This window comes from Nicotiana sylvestris, chromosome 10 (genome assembly GCF_000393655.2).
Source record: "Nicotiana sylvestris chromosome 10, ASM39365v2, whole genome shotgun sequence".
NCBI classification, from domain to species: Eukaryota; Viridiplantae; Streptophyta; class Magnoliopsida; order Solanales; family Solanaceae; genus Nicotiana; species Nicotiana sylvestris.
This window is the reverse complement of record NC_091066.1, coordinates 38,202,571-38,220,047: the sequence shown is the minus strand read 5'-3', so window position 1 is coordinate 38,220,047 and position 17,477 is coordinate 38,202,571. Positions and strand designations below refer to the sequence as shown.

At 35.2% G+C, this 17,477-nt stretch overlaps 1 protein-coding gene across 1 annotated transcript; it reads right to left on the bottom strand.

Annotated features, from left to right (window-relative positions):
* Positions 1-8,221: 8,221 nt before the first annotated feature.
* Positions 8,222-13,345, bottom strand: LOC104236703 (ubiquitin-conjugating enzyme E2 28-like). The gene is made up of 5 exons (XM_009790688.2): positions 13,212-13,345; positions 13,026-13,109; positions 12,286-12,413; positions 9,231-9,335; positions 8,222-8,559 (listed from the first exon to the last, which is right to left on the bottom strand). Exons 2-5 carry the CDS (start codon positions 13,093-13,095, stop codon positions 8,416-8,418), a joined length of 447 nt encoding a protein of 148 aa, XP_009788990.1. The 5' UTR covers positions 13,096-13,109; positions 13,212-13,345; the 3' UTR covers positions 8,222-8,415.
* Between the last annotated feature and the right edge of the window lie 4,132 nt (positions 13,346-17,477).

Sequence of the window (17,477 nt, the reverse complement as noted above, 5' to 3'; positions counted from 1 at the left end):
GTATAGAAAGTTATTAAGGCAACTTAACATAAATATATTATTTGAAGCTCCTTTTTTCCGTGTTAAAAAAACAGCCTAACCTATAAGCTCCAATCGAAGAAAATAATCAAGCCAATTGATCTAAAACTGAACTCTAATAAAACGAACTAAACCGGGCTTACTTGAATTGCAACACTATGAAAAGTTATAGGAAACTTCTAGACATTTTGAGAGCAAAATATCCCAAGTTGTAATTTTCTATTATTGTCCACTAACTGTACAAGTACCTGTATTTATACATTGTATATAACTGCCTAACTAACTTAATATGTACACAAAATTATTTTAATGGGGTACAACTGTCTTGGACGGTTGAGATTGAAAATGTCCAATGATTCAGATTCTTCCACGTGGAAATTGCTATGTGCCACTTATCAGCTCATTTGTGTCTCAAATGAGAGACTAAGAAATGTCTTCAAGAAAACCCTAGCCCGCATCACCCATATCGCCAACACCTCCGAAGGTGGAGGGTGAAGAAAGAACCCCCGGCTTGCCTAACAAAGAATGATGAAGTGGACCAAAGAGGGGTTAGGTGAAGACGTCGGCCAACTGTGAGTGTGACGGAACAAATGTTAAGGAAATCAAACCAGCCTAAAACTGCTGACGCACAAAGTGGCAATCAAGCTCCACATGCTTCGTGCGTTCATGAAAGACCGGATTTGTGGCGATGTGGATCTCCACCTGACTATCAGAGTGAAGGGGAACCGACAAGGATGGTGGAATAGAAAGGTCATCAAGCAGACGAACAAGCCAAGTGAGTTCAGCGACCACCTGACGCATAGATCTGTATTCAGCCTCAGCGGAGGAGAGGGAAACAGACGGTTGTTTCTTGGATTTCTAATAAATAGGGCAACTACCAAGGCTGATAAAGAACCCACTAATAGAACGGCGAGAGTCCGGGCAAGAACCCCAATCAGAGTCGCAAAAAGCCATCAAATCAAGAGACGGGGCAGCAGACATGAACAAGCCCATGCCAGGGTCAAGCAACAGATAACGAAGGCAGTGGAAAGCAGCAGATAAGTGAGAAACACGTGGGGCCTGCATAAATTGGCTCAAGTGCTGAACGACAAAGCTCAAATCTGGGTGAGTGTGTGTCAAAAAATTTAATTTCCCAAAAATGCGACGATACACAGTAGGGTCAGGAAGAAGAGTACCATCATCAGCATGCAACTTAACGGAAGGATCCAGAGAGGAAGAAGTAGAGGTCAGGCCAAGGCAATCGAATTTAGAAAGAAGCTCAAGGGCAAATTTGCGCTGAGTCGGGATGAGCCCAGAAGACTCACGAAGAACCTCTATTCCCAAAAAATAAGATAAGTGTCCTAAGTCTTTGATTTTGAATTCAGCATCTAGAAACAATTTCAAATCATCTAGTTCTGCCACATTGTTACCCGTAAGAAGTATATCATCAACACAGACACCGAAGAAATAGAATCCCCAGATTTCTTATAAAAAAGGGAGTAATCATTTAGGGAATGACTGAAACCTTTAAAATTGAGAGAAGCAGTGAGACGAGCATACCACTGTTGTGAAGCTTGACGAAGACCATAGAGAGATTTCTTTAAACGACAAACCATATTAGGAGCAGGAGGAGTAATCCCAACTGGAAACTTCATATAAACCTCTCCATGTAAATCACCATATAAAAACGCATTATTAACATCTAATTGATACAAACCCTAACTTTTCTTAACTGCCAAAGCTAGAATGCATCGAATAGTGGTCATCTTGACCACAAGGGAGAAAGTCTCCGTAAAATCAATACCTTCACGTTGTGTATCACCTCTAATAACAAGCTGAGCTTTCAACCTCTCTACACTCCCATCAGACTTCAACTTGAGCTTATAAACTCATTTACAAGGGATGGCTTTCCCCCCAACAGGTAAAGGAACAACTTCCCAAGTCTCATTGGCTAATAGAGCATCAATTTCCTTTCCCATAGTTTCCTGCCAACCTGGGTGTGACGTTTCCTCAGAATATGAATTAGGCTCATGAATATGAGGTAGGATGCTTAGGAGTTTCTGGTTGGAAGGAGATAGAGTAGCAAAAGAAAAATGTTGTGGAAGTACAGGAGAAAGAAAACAGGAAGTGGAGACATCAGTAAGATGAACAACTCCACAAACATAATCAGCTAGGTAGGTAGGAGCCTTATGCTCCCTAAAAGACCTGCGTAGAATAGTTTGAAAGGTAGGAGAAGAAGAAGTAATATGAGAATCAGAATGGGGATTAGGAGAAGGCAAAGAAGGAACATAATAGGGAGATACAGTAGAAGGAGTACATTGGCTAACATGAGTAGATGAAGGGGGAGAACCAGGAGAGGTAGCAGGAGAAGGTGGAGGAAAGAATGTAGTAGGAGAAATAGGAATAGGATCACAGGATGAGGGAGAAACATGAAATAGAGGTGGAGGTTGATCTTGTAAAAAGGAAAATGGGAAGATAGTTTCGTGAAAGACAACATTTCTGGAGATAAAGAGTTTGCGAGTTGGAACATTGAGTAGTTTATAACCCTTCTTACCATAAGGATAACCCAGAAAGATGCAAGCATCAGCTCTAGGATCAAGTTTACCTCTATGGTGGGATAAAGTAGAGGCAAAACATAGGCAACCAAAACTGCGAAGAAAAGTATAGTTAGGAGCCTTATGAAACATAACCTTATAAGGAGTTTTATAGTTAAGAAGTTTAGTAGGAAACCTGTTTATGAGAAAGGTAGCAGTCAAGAGACATTCACCCCAGTAACAAATGGGGGCTTGAGACTGAAATAGCAAAACCCTACAGGTTTCCAAAAGGTGTTTGTGCTTTCGCTCAACAACCCCATTCTGTTGAGGGTGGCGGTGCCACACAGGATGTCTGATGAATGATGCCTTTGGAAAGAAGATAATCAGTGGCAACAATGCTACTACCCATTTCAAAGGCATTGTCTGACCCAATCTTTTTGATTTTGGTGTTAAATTGGGTCTCAACCATGGAAATGAAAGACTGTAAAATAGTGAAAGCATTGCTTTTAGTACTTAACAAATAAGTCCAAGTACCCCTACTACAGTCATTTACTATTGTAAGGAAATACTTAAAACCATCATGAGTGGAAGTCTTGTAAGGACCCCAGGTATCTATGTGAATCAATTCAAAGGCATGTGAGGAAGAACTGATGCTAGTAGAAAAAGGCAATTTATGTTGTCTGGCCATTGGACAAACAGTAAAAGGAAACTCAGTCACATTAGAACTGTGCTGCATAAAACTAGGAATGTATTTCATACTGGATGGAGGCAAATTCCCCAATCTAATATGCCACAAATTTGTGCAAGAAACAACAGAAGTAGACATAGAAGCATTAGAACTAGATACTGAAGGTAAAGTAGCAAATTTAGTAAATGGAGTGACTAAAGTCTTATTTTGTGTGTGCAGGGGAGCAGAAGACTCTGCAAGTTGATGAGTGGAATGAAGAAGATACAATCCAACCTGAATTTCACCAAGAACCAGTGGCCTCCTCAAAGAAAGTCCCTGCAAGAAATAGGAAGAATTACTAAAGGTAAGAATAGAATGAAACTGTTTACAAAGTCTATGTACATAAATTAAGTTGAACATAAAATCTAGTACAAATAGGACTGTGTGTAAGGTCAATTGGGGATGAACAGTGACTTGACCAGCATGAGTGACTCTAACTCTTTGAGAATTAGGCAAAGTGACATTGATAGGTTTAGCAAGAAGTGTGACATTAGTCATAATGGTAAGATCAAAACTCATGTGTTCAGATGCCCCAGAGTCAATGATCCAGAAATGAGTTTTGGTAGGCTTAGGAAAAGAAGCAGAATGAGGTAGGAATATATCAGCACAATTGGCAGTTGCCTGAGTGTCAGAAGATGATGCACTGTGTTGACCAAATTTGACCTGTTGAAGCTTGTCCATTAATTCAGCAAGTTGATTTTGAGTAATTCCAATTGTAGCTTCATTTTCACTTGTATTCATCTGCCTGTAGTTTCTTCGGAGAATACTGCATTCCCTTGAGCTAAAGAATGATATTTGGGCTGCCTGTTGGTCACAGGATTGGAATTCTGTGGATAGCCATGAAGCTTGAAGCATCTCTCTCAATGGTATGCCCTGCTTTCTTGCAGTAGTTACAGAAGAAAGTCTTCTATTTTCCTGATTGCTTCTATAAGAATTGAGTCCATTTCCTGCATTCATATTAGATTTCTGTCTACTTTGACCAAAATGCTGCCCAGGCACAACAAAAGAACTAGATTCACTAGGATATTGGGCAATATTTTGTATACTCCTCTGTCTCTCTTCTTGTAAAAGTAAGTAATATGATCTGTCAATTGTAGGGGAAGGGTGCATCATCATTATACTTCCTCTAATTCCAGTATATGTCTCATTTAACCCTATTAAAAACTGAACCAATTTTTGTCTCTCTTCAATAGCATGATTTTTCTCAAGTGAGTCACATTTACAGTCTACACAAATGCATACAACTCTAGAATCAATCAGCTCTATTTCATCCCATATAGCTTTCCTTTTGTTAAAATATGTTGCAATATTATTTGATCCTTTCACAGTTTCTAACAATTGTTTTTGCAATTCAAATGACTATGCGAGATTGGATTGACCATACTTGTCCTCCAACTGTTTCCATAAAATCCTTGCTGATTTAGAGTGAATTACACTTGACCTAATTTCAACTGTCATAGAATTAAGCAGTCATGCAAACACCATATCATTGCATCTAATCCAATATTTAAGTTCTGGTGCTCCATCCTTAGGTCTAGGTGATGAAACCCAATTTATTATTTGTTGATAATGCAATTAACACTGATTTTCTCCATCCTTCATATCCAGATCATCAAAAGGAGGAGATACAAGTGCCATACCAGGGGAATCAGAAGCATACAAATAATATGGATGATCACAATTAATTTTCTCCATTGGAGTCACGATCGCAGATTCAGAATTAGAAATTATACCTGAAATTACAGAAATCGCTGCAGAATCCAGCGAAACAGGATTTGACATAGAAATTGGAGTAGAATCCAGTGAATTCAAATGAAACTGGATAATAAATCCAGAAAGATTGACAAATTGTCGTTGAAGAAACTAAATCTAGATCGAAAAGATCTAGCTCTGATACCATTGAAAATTATAGGAAGCTTCTAGACATTTTGAGAGCAAAATATCCCAAGTTGTAATTTTCTATTATTGTCCACTAACTGTACAAGTACTTGTATTTATACACTGTATATAACTGCCTAACTAACTTAATATGTACACAGAATTATTTTAGTAGGGTACAACTGTCATGGACGGTTGAGATTGAAAATGTCCAATGGTTCAGATTCTTCCACGTGGCAATTGCTATGTGCCACTTATCAGCTCCTTTGTGTCTCAAATGAGAGACTAAGAAATGTCTTCAAGAAAACCCTAGCCTGCATCACTCATATCGCCAACAACAGTATATAATATTTCGTGCATTTCACTTGTCTCGCGTTTTACATAACATAATGGTCTATGTAAGAATCAATTTTTCATGACCAAAACCTAAAACCAAATAGCACGCTATCATAAACTTACTAGAGTCCCAAGAAGCTAGTTGTCGGTCCTACCCTATTTCTAATTTGAGTATGGCATAGTCATAAACGCACAATGATCAACCAAAGATGTAGCCAACAGGTTAATCTTGATAATCTAAAAATTAGGGGTGTACAAAGGAAACCAACAAACCGCACCAACCCGATAATTCGAGTCAAACCGAGGAAAAAAATCCGACTATGGGTTGGTTTGATTTGGTTTGGTGTTGGAAAAAAAACCGACCATAATATAATTGGTTTGGTTTGGTTTTAACTAAAGAAAGTCAAACCGAAACCAAACCAACCCGACATTACATATATAGAAATTTTAGATATATTTAATATATAAATATACTTATTGTGATGTAATTTATAAATATTTCTTAAAAGATTTCATAATTTTATCTTTTGAGGTATTATTTCAAGGTTGGACTTAGAACTTTTGAATGTTCCAATAAGTTTTATAGCCATTAACATTAGTAAATTAAATAGTACTAACAAAAGCCCAAACCAAAATCAAATCAATACTAATTCTAACAAAAGAAATTTAATTCAATACTACGAATGAGAATGTATTGAATATCTATTTTTTGTTTTGCAATATTTTAAATAAAATGCATAACCTATTTTTATTTTTTCTTTAGCGTTTAGTCATGTATTTAATACTCCCTTATTAGTCTATTTATTTTAGTATGACTTAATACTCTTAGATTATGTTTATTTTTATTAGAGAAAATGCATAAAGACCCAATTCAACTTGTCTTGGAAAATCATTTACACACCTAAACTTTACGGGTGTCCTAGTACCACCCTATTCTTATTCAAAGTAAAATTAGTACCTCCTTCAAAGGTGAGGTGACAGAGAAACTAATTTTACCTTACTCAAAGCACGTGGAAGGCTGAGAAAATATAAAAAGCTACTTAAATTTTACAGATGTTAATTTTTCATTGGTTGTTACATTTAATTACACTTAATTAGTTGTATTTGGTGTAATACTAACCCTTTTTATTTTCATTTTCCTGTTTTCTTTTCTTCTCCTTCCTCTTTCCTTTTCTTCTTTCTCTTTCCTCCATTGTCACAAGAGAGCAACACCATACAATCATAATCGTAACAGAACAAAAATTAAAGATTGATAGCTCTTTCTACATCTATTTTATTATCTCCTCCACCCTCCAATTGTTCTTCACAGCTTGACCGGAGCAAACAACCTAGGTGAAAACGAAAACCCAACACTTTATTGGATCTTTCTTAGTTTCCACTTGCTTTGCGGTTCTGCTCTATATATTAACTTTACTTTATATATTTATCTTTTAACCAAGATGGAAGAAAAAAATTGACGAGAAAAACCTAAAAAGAGAGACCATTTTCTTGTCAATATAGTCAGCTAGTTTCTCTTGCAAAGGTTCTATCAAAAAAACTTTTTCTAAAAAAGTCACTTCTTTAATTGTAATTTGGTTGCCCATGGAGATCCGACAAATGTGACCGAAATGTCTTAGGCAAGCTGGAAAAGTTGATAAAAATGTTTGGAATATTTTTAAGGAGAGAAAGAAAGGTTTGGTTGGGGGAGGGGGACGATTATTCCGGTCAAAGAAAGAAAAAAAATGAAAAAACCTGCGAAAATGTCACGTGTCAGCGCGTGTAAACACTACTTGGGTAGAATTTGGTTGTGGCATTTTAGGGGTTAAATAAATTCATCTTGGATAAGGATATGGTGGTAATAGGACACCCGTAAAGTTTAGGTGTGTAAATGATTTTTCAGAACAAGTTGAATGGGATCTTTATGCATTTTCTCTTTTTATTATGGCTTTTTAATTAGCAATATTTATATTACATAATTTTATTGTTGAATATTTTAGGATAATGCCATGACATATCTCATATTTTGTATTATTTTCTTGGAAAATACTTTATATAGTTGTATCTTACTAGGACTAAAGAAATATTTTGAGCATAATTTATATGTTTTGTTCTACGAAGATTTTACCGGAAACCCCCCCGAAAAATCCCGAGAGAAAACCCGAAAACCCGAGAAAAACCGAGAGTGAAAAACCCGAGTTTTATTGGTTTGATTTGGTCTTTAAATTTAATTATCCGACACAATTGGTTTGGTTTGGTAATTGTAAAATCCGAACCAACCCAACCTATGTACACCCCTACTAAAAATGTCTCTATAGCCAAAAACATACACCTATAATCTATAACCTCGCAAGTACCATACATTGACATACATTTGACATGTTCAACTGAAATAAAAAGTTCAGCTACCTTCAACCAAAAAAAATATATTATACCTCGAAACGCTTAAAATGCATGGCAACATAAATTGGTTGCGTAGTGACCAAAATTTGATTAAAACACCATGACCTTTCAAGACATCTTTAAAATGTTTTTGTCCTCGCTCTGTCAGCGACTCCTCGATTTGTTTGTAGCTGCAATTGGCTGTTTGTTCGAACATCATAACCACGAATTGTTTGCATACCAAATAAAAGTAATTTGAGATGTAGATTCGCAACTTACCCATTTGGTTTGTAATCTTGAGAAACCCCCTAGATTAACTTCATCGAAAAAGTTTGGGGATGCTCTCAATGTAAGTGAATAACTAAGTGCAGATGAAAAGGGTCAAGACACATAGATTGAACCCATCATACAGTTTCAAAACCATTAGATTCTTGCAAACAAACAGCAAATCAAATTGTTACAAGAGGGGCCTGTTCAACCTTTCCCCTTGAGTTGATTATGCATAAGAACACCATTTCTTAATACATAATAGATATACAGAATACCACAGAAGAAAAGGAGCCCCTCCAGAGATGGTCACAGCAACTAACCCATGGCATACTTTTGAGTCCAGCTCCGGGCGGTTGTTTCGTACTTGCTTTTATCAGTCTTGTACATATGAGCAATCTCCGGCACCAATGGATCATCAGGATTAGGGTCTGTTAACAGAGAACAGATTGACAGCAATACCTGCAAGGAACAAATTAATTAAGATTCTATAATACACCCACTAAAATTTGATCTGATGAATACCTGACATCACTTGATTAATTGATTATGATTAATGGTATTGCAAAAAGAACAAATTGAGCACCCACTTGCTCTGTTTACCAATACAAAATAATAATGGGTGTTTTACTTTGAAACGAGCCGATTGCTTCTGGTATTCAACTTTTAAAATTTGAACGAAGGGGCAGAATATCAGATATCGGTTTCCACCTCGCGTCACTTAAATATCTATAAGAAGCTGTGTACATTTTTATTTTACTAACCTCTAAGCACCATAAAGAAGGCATCAGAAAAATATAATTTCAATCTCTGCATTTGTTTCAGTTGAATTAACCTAGAACTACTCCACAAACTTGGCCACATGGAAAGACAATACCATAAATTTGAATATACACAGGAATCCTCCCCATTTGAGGCTGATTTAACGAAAAGGAAAGCAAGGAATAGATAGTAGCTTTGGACATATACATCTTACTGATCTAATATTTACATTGCACCATTCTGCCATTCACTCCCTTAAGGACATTTTATTCAATTAGGGAGAATACTAGTCCTCAAAAATCTCAAGGTGTAAATATGCAAATTCAAAATGTCGAATGAGTGGTAACCGATATTCAGGAAATACAACTAACCTTGGAAATTGTAAGTGCCGGGCTCCACTGTTCCTTCAAAATGTCAAGGCAAATGCTACCATTGCTGTTGATGTTTGGGTGGAAAACCTTTGTCCTAAAAGCTACCTGGACATTTATCCCATATAATGAGGAGAAATTTGTCCACAGGGAAAAAAATAAAAAATAAAAAGAAACAAAAGCAAAGAAGTTGCAGAACAACATCCTGTAAAGAAGTTGCAGAACAACATCCTGTAGAGGGAAGACACCCAAGTTCCTCTACGAGTTTGCACATAAAATTTCTTCAAAACTTGATTATGTGCTTTGGCAGATGGATCAAAGAACATATTATGCCCAGTTAAAAGATATGAAGAGAGATTTCATTATGTGATTCAAGCAGTGTGCAAAAATTGCACTCATGGGTTGTTCATTAACTTCTTTTTAAAGCTAATATACCATCACGCGATGTGCCTAGTTGGCTAGTTCTATTAAATCCTCCAAAAATGAGTGTAAAAAATCTACACTATTAGAAATATGAAGAAAAAAAATGTTCTTGCAAAAATATAAAATATTAGCATCATCTAAGAATTTATAACACATTCGAAGATGATAATACACCATGACTACCTACATAATTCAAAATTCAGTTCCAGCTCTTTAACTTGAGCTTAATTTTAGTTCTTTGCAAACAAGTCATTACAAACTACGCCTCAATCCTAAATAAGTTGGGTCGGCCATTTAAATTAATCTACGGCCAAAAAATTTTCTTGATCAACAGGCTAACATTATATTAAATAGAAATAAAAATAAAAGTACTCCATATTTTCTATTGGCATAATAATTTTTAACAAGGATAAAAGACTCCTATTAAGCATAGGACCTAAAGTAAACACAGTAATATAACTAAAATATATTACCAACTAATTAGTATCGCCTATACAAATCTATTTCGTCCATTGTGCCTTATATTCTGCTCAGTCTGCATCAAATCAAAAAGATTGTAAGTATTTCAAGACAACTCCATTCTATATGATTTTAGGCCTACCTCGTCCTCTTTTAACACTTTTACTCATCATGGTTTCACATCTACGGACTGGTACAAGAGGTTGACGCATGGCATTAAACATTCTCTCATTTGATCTTCAATATGTGCTAGTTGTACCTTCTGGGGTATGTGATTATTTTTAATCTCATCTAATCTTGTATAACCACACATCCGTCTTATCATCGCATCTTTACAAAACTCATCTTGTGGATGTGTTGGATTTTAGCAACACAACATGTGTGTCATATAAAACTATTGGTCTTATAATTGTTCTATAGAACTTACATTTCACTTTAGTAAGCATCGTTCTCACATAACAGCCGGTAGTACTTCTCCATTTTAACCATGTGCTTTTGATTCTATGCGTAACATTTTTATCTATCATTCATTCTCCTAAAACAACGAGCCTAGATATTTGTATTGTGTGCGTTTAATCTCACTTACTTCACTCTTCTCATGCTAACTAAACTTACAGTACATATACTCAATTATACTTCTACTTATCTTTTCTTTTATGAAACAATTGGCTTCATTGATGTCATCAAGAAGATGCAAAATATTACAAGAAGCAAAAGCTACATAGTAGCTTCAAAAAGCAAAAAAGACCAACATATTAACTTACCATAGACATGCTATCTTAGATACAAAGAGCTAACAAAGTTCAAAAAGGTTTCAGGGGATTCTATAGGGAAACATTTGCCCAGCTAAATAAATACATAAGGCAATTAGCTTTTAGGGTGTGGTCAGGAGTTGATAGTCCATCAAAGCATCTTCTATTTCTTTCATTCCATATGCTCCAACATATACAAGCATTTATCATTTTCCAAATATTCTTGATGGACTTATCCTAAAAACTCTTGGATCTCTAAAGTGTTTCTCCATAGTTTAAGCTTTTGGTTGACACTCTCGCTAGTTTCATCGGCTATCACAACATCATCAATAAATAGCATACACAATGTGACTTCATATTTTAATGTATTGATTAGCTCATTCATACCGATCCCTGATGTAAATCCACGGCTACAAAAACTCCTTTGTATTTCCTGCTGTTGTTCTAAACACTAGTGGCGGCTCCTTCATACATATTCTTTATGGCATTTATATATTTAACATGAATTCCTTTCTTCTCCAACACCCACCAAAGGATTTTTCTTAGCACTTTATCATATGCTTTCTCCACGTCAATGAACACCATGTACACATCTTTCTTCCACTCACGATAAATTTTCATCAATTTTCTTAGCAAAAATATAACTCTTGTAGATTCACCGGGCATAAATCCAAACTGGTTCTCGATCGGTGTTGTAGTGTCCCTAAGTCTACGCTCTATCACTTTTTTCAGAGTTTTATCGTATGACTCATAAGTTTAATGTCACGATGGTTCGCACAGCTTTGAATATCTCCTTTGTTCTTATAAATTGGAATCAGGGTACTCGTTGTCCACTAGTCGGATATCCTGTCACTTCTTAGAATGGCTTGGTAAGCCATCCTACTCCAAACTTTTGAAAACACTTCCAAACCTCTAAGGGGATACCATTTGGACCACAAGCTTTCTAATCTCCATATTTTTCATGGCATCCTTTTCCACTGCCAACCTAATTCTTCAAGCATAGCTAAAGTTTCTATTGTGCACAAATGTATAAATCCAATTAGCAAACAAGTCATTCACATAGGTATTTTTTATATATAAAAAAAAAGGAAAAGCTAACACGAATTAAATTTGATTGACCTACTGAATGAAGGCGTTGACCCTTTACGATCTGAGTTACGACTTGGTAGGGGAAATGAAAAGGATCACGGTCAAAAGTTGACACTATTTGAGTTGAGCTTTAATATATATGTTTACCTTAAAAGTTATTAAAGTGAACAAAGACATTTCAATCCAGTTGATACAATAAAATTACAAGCCTAGAAAATGATAAGCGAATTCGATTCTGCCAAATAAGCTATCGAAAATTCAAAAATATCATGTCAATAAGCAAACAAACAGGCAACTTGTCAAGTGTCATCAACAACACAACACAAATATAATACCTTCGGTGGCTTAAATGGATAGTCAGGTGGAAAATGAATGGTAACAAGAAACACTCCGCCAGTATAAGGGCTGTCAGGTGGACCCATAATTGTTGCTTGCCAATGAAACATGTCTTCAGCAACTGGGCCTAATATGGATAACATAAGCAAGCACAGAGAATCAGAGAACAACTTGCCACATGATGACATTTAAACAAGTGTCTGAAAAACTGGGTGTACTACAAACAGATGCTCAGAAACTCATGATACGAACAACAGATGTAAGAACACACAAAAAATCAAAAAACAACTTAATAGATGCAGACTGTAAACAAGTCTCAAGCATGAGATTGGATATGATAGGCTGTCACCTTAATAGATGCAGACTGTAAACAAGTCTCAAGCATGAGATTGGATATGATAGGCTGTCACCTCTACCATATGCAGGTTATTTACAAGTTCCGGCCCCCCACCCCGGAACAGGTCGTTAGGATCAATTTATGTTTGTGCAGTGCAAAGGACCTAAAAAAACCTTCAACTTTATGCACTTTCCCAAGTTAGAAATGTAAAAATGTTAACCATCTAATCATGTAGTTGAGCAACTAAAATGATAATTTTGGCATGCATCAGCAGCAAAAACTAGTAAAAGAAAGTAAAAAAAGTTCACAAATACATAATCATTAATAAAGGCAGCAAGAAAACTGAAGATCAAAAACGGAATTTGAAGTAAAATGAAAAAAGAAAAGGGTTTGAAATATCACCAGCGCTGCAAGAGGTAGGAGGATCTTTCTGGAGATCCTTGAGCTCTTTGAGAATCCGTTTGGATGCCATGATTCACCAAATCCCTAACAAAAAACCCTAGATCAGCTCAAAATGCACAAATATATACATACATATAGGGAGGTAATTAGAGCACAACTGAAGTAGAGAAAGAGGATAAACTTTACCTCAGAGATACACGTTGCAATTCAGATTCTGGACAGGACCGAGGAGAAAGCGAGAATTTTACAGTTAAATTAGGACTCCGTTTTTATAGGCAGAAGACGAATAATGTACCGTTGATCCGTTACGTTTCTTTGGTAGGTATTTTCAGCTACACCCCAGTACTTTGAAGATGTTGCAATTGGATCCCTTCACTCTAAAGGGGTGGGCGTTCGGGCAGTTCACGTTAGATATGAAAATTTCGGTTTGGATTTTCGAGTGACTGATCGAAGAAATAACAATCCAGATCTGATTCAAATAAGCTAAGATTGAATCTGATTTTCTAAATTCAGTTTTATTTAATAGATTTGGGTATTACGAATTTTTGATTTTGAGCCTATAAGTTGATATGTTTCTTCTTCTTTTTATAAAAATGAACATATAAATGAAGTGTTCATATTAAATTACCTATAAAGTTCAGCATTCACACTGCAATCATCTAAATAAAGTATACAAGTAATGAAATCATCATCAAGAAAATGCAAAAAGTATTAATAGGGGCTGATAAGAAATAGAAATAGTAAAATCATGTCCAAATGAAAGTATTAATATGACAGTAACTTAGTATTAGTATATTGAATATATGACACAATATCTAATAGGTAAGGTATTTGACTTATTACTATTGTCATATGGATAATAAACTAATTTCGAATTTTTGGATATTCAACATTCAATTTGAAATTCAAAAATTTAAAAATTAAATCCGAAATTCAATATGTTATCCGAAAATACAAATCAAAAATCAAAATAAATCGAATTTCGGTTTTGCCCTATCTATACTCACCCCTACTTCACTCCTTACAACTTACAAGTGGACAATTAACCACCATCTAGTGTTTAACATAACTTCATTTTTCCCAGCTAGCTAACTTTTTCTATATAACAGGAAAGAAAAAGAGAGATCGTGTAAAACAACTCCAAAAGCTAAAAGTTTGACTGGACCTCAAAGGCACTTTATTGTCAACATTGAGCACTTTAGTATTGTATCATATATTTAGCCCAAGTGAAAGAAAAGAAAGAGAGAGTAGACAAGTCATAACTAGAAAATATATCTAGTACTCTCTCCGTTCCAATTTATGTGAACCTGTTTGACTGCGTACGGAGTTTAAGAAAAAAATGAAGACTTTAGAATTTGTGGTCTTAAACATGTCCAAATGGGGTCCAGAGTATTTGTGTGATTATAAAAGCTTCTCATTAAGGGTAGAGTTGTAACTTTATGCTAAATTGTTACCAAATTTAGAAAGGGTTCATTCTTTTTGGAACGGACCAAAAAGGAAATAGGTTCACATAAACTGGAACAGAGGGAGTACTGTTAGCAAACTAGGTGGAGTAAGCACGTGTTCAACACGGGCCCAAGCGCTATAGCCACGGAGTTTAAGGGGGAAAAAAGAAGACTTTTGAACTTGTGGTGTAAAATGAGGCACATATAAATTATTGCGAAAAGGTAAATTGATTTCAAGTACGGGAAGGAGTTATTCTTGACCTAAAAAGGAAATAGGTTCATATAAATTGAAACACACAATTTTGGTTATTGTTGAAATGATGCTGAAGTACTAAGCAATTTTTTCAACTGTTGCAATGACGTTGAATAACTTCAAAAGTTAAATAATTCACACTTCTTCCTATCATAGGAGTAATTCTTATTTTTTGCCTCCATCTGACCTGACAATAAAAAAGAAATTAGAAGCAAAAGTAAGGGCAGTTAGACCGATATATGTTGACGCTTTCAGAGATTTGATGCTAATTTTTAATTATGCTTTTAATTAACAATTTCTTTTGTCATATAATAATAGGTCACTATTAAATCTATTGTATTTTACTACTATATTCAGTTAACCTGAATAATTCTTGTCCAAAAAGGCTGCTGCTGTTATAAAAATATCATCTTCTATGATGACTGCTCAATAGGGGAGTCTGGCCGTCTGGGTATGAATAATTTGCGCATTGGCTAGGATGGGTGTCCAAACTCCAAAAGGCGACGTGCCTTAATAGTTCTTTATGTGTTTTAATTGCGATATTATGTTTTGTTGTTTGTGAAATTATGTAACCACAGTATTGCAGGCAGTTTATCATTACAATAACCAAAGAGCGATTAAAGTCAAGAAAACTGCAAAAAAAGGAAAAAGCGAACGACACATAAGTTTTGGAAGGAGTTATATATATATATGGTGAATAGCATGGCTAGAACCCAGAAGTGAGCTCTTGATCTAAACACGTCTTTTACTGAAGCATGTATTAAGTAGGTATATTGTGTTGTCAGAGTATTAATCTGCATTAACTCCCTTACTGCTCGATATCTCTTTGTTGCAAGCCTGTTGTTCCAAGACCAAGCTTGTTATAGGACATAGTCTCCAAGAAACATTAGCAATTTAGTTATTGTCTTAAAATATGAAGAACAAAAAAAGACATTGAGCCCGTTTGGATGTGCTTTTTTAAGTAACTTTTAAGTCAAAATAGATTTTAAGCCATAAGTTAGGAATTCTAACTTTTAGCTTTTGGCTTGTTTTGTTATTTTAGCTTAAAAGTATGTATTTAAAAGCACTTTTTTACTTTACTCAAATACTACAAAATGGCTTAAAAGCAATTTTCACTTAAAAGCACTTAAAACAAGCCAATCCAAAAAGGCTCATTGTCTTAATGTAATACACACACATTAATGAAATTAAGCAACAACAAAGAGAAATGTACAAACTACAACTCTTACATCTATTTACATAAAAGAAGACAACAAAGAGAAGAGAAAAGTGAAAAAGATAACCTTGCGAACCAACCAGAAGTGAAATAGCTTAAGAGAGGAGAGGAACCTGAAAAGAAATTCCAGAAGCGAGACAAAAAGCAAAAACCGAAAAGAATGATATGCTACATGATGACTATTCAGTTGCACAATGAAAAACATATAAACGATACACAAGTTGCATTAAAACACTACAAAAAGATAAAATTATCCAGAGTAAACAATAACAAAGAGAAACATACAAACTACAACTCTTACATCTATTTACATAAAAGAAGACAACAAAGAGAAGAGAAAAGTAAAAACGATAATCTTGCAAACCAACCAGAAGTGAAATAACTTGAGAGAGGAGAGGAACCTGAAAATAAATTGCAGAAGCGAGACAAAAAGCAAAAATCGAAAAGAGTGATATGCTACGTGGCGACTATTCAGTTGCACAATGAAAGACATATATACGATACACAAATTACATTAAAACACTACAAAAAGATAAAATTATCCAGAGTAAACAACAACAAAGAATAACATACAAACTACAACTCTTACATCTATTTACATAAAAGAAGACAACAAAAAGAAGAGAAAAGTGAAAAAGGTAATCTTGCGAGCCAACCAGAGGTGAAATAGCTTAAGAGAGGAGAGGAACCTGAAAAGCAATTGCAGAAGCGAGACAAAAAGCAAAAATCAAAAAAAGTGATATGCTACGTGGCGACTATTCAGTTGCACAATGAAAAACATATATACGATACACAAGTTACATTAAAACACTGCAAAAAGATAAAATTATCGAGAGTAAGCAACAACAAAGAGAAACATACAAACTACAACTCTTATGTCTATTTATATAAAAGAAGACAACAAACAAAAGAGAAAAATGAAAAAGGTAACCTTGCGAACCAACCAGAAGTGAAATAGCTTAAGAGAGGAGAGGAACCTGAAAAAGAATTCCAGAAGCGAGACAAAAACCAAAAACCAAAAAGAGTGATATGCTACGTGGCGGACTATTCAGTTGCATAATGAAAGACACATATAAGATACACAAGTTACATTAAAACACTGCTAAAAGAAAAAATTATCCAAAGTACGCAACAACAAAGAGAAAAATACAAACTACCACTCTTACATCTATTTACTATAAAAGAAGACAACAAAGAGAAGAGAAAAGTGAAAAAGGCAACCATCCGAACCAACTAGATGTGAAATAGCTTAAGAGAGGGGAGGAACCTAAAAACCAATTCCAGAAGTGAGACAAAAAGCAAAAATCGAAAAGAGTGATATGCTACGTGGCGACTATTCAGTTGCATAATGAAAGACACATATACGATACACAAGTTACATTAAAACACTGCAAAAAGATAAAGTTATCCAGAGTAAGCAACAACAAGAGAAACATACGGACTACAACTCTTACATCTTTTACATAAAAGAAGACAACAAAGAGAAAAGAAAAGTGAAAAAGGTAACATTGCGAACCAACCAGAAGTGAAATAGCTTA

Coding starts and splice junctions, on each gene's coding strand:
- LOC104236703 (XM_009790688.2), bottom strand. CDS start 13,095: ATGGCATCCAAACGGATTCTCAAAGAGCTCAAGGATCTCCAGAAAGAT. Junction 9,336..12,285: donor ATCCATTTAAGCCACCGAAG/GTATTATATTTG, acceptor ATAAATGTCCAG/GTAGCTTTTAGGACAAAGGT. Junction 8,560..9,230: donor CGGCACTTACAATTTCCAAG/GTTAGTTGTATT, acceptor TGTTCCTTGCAG/GTATTGCTGTCAATCTGTTC.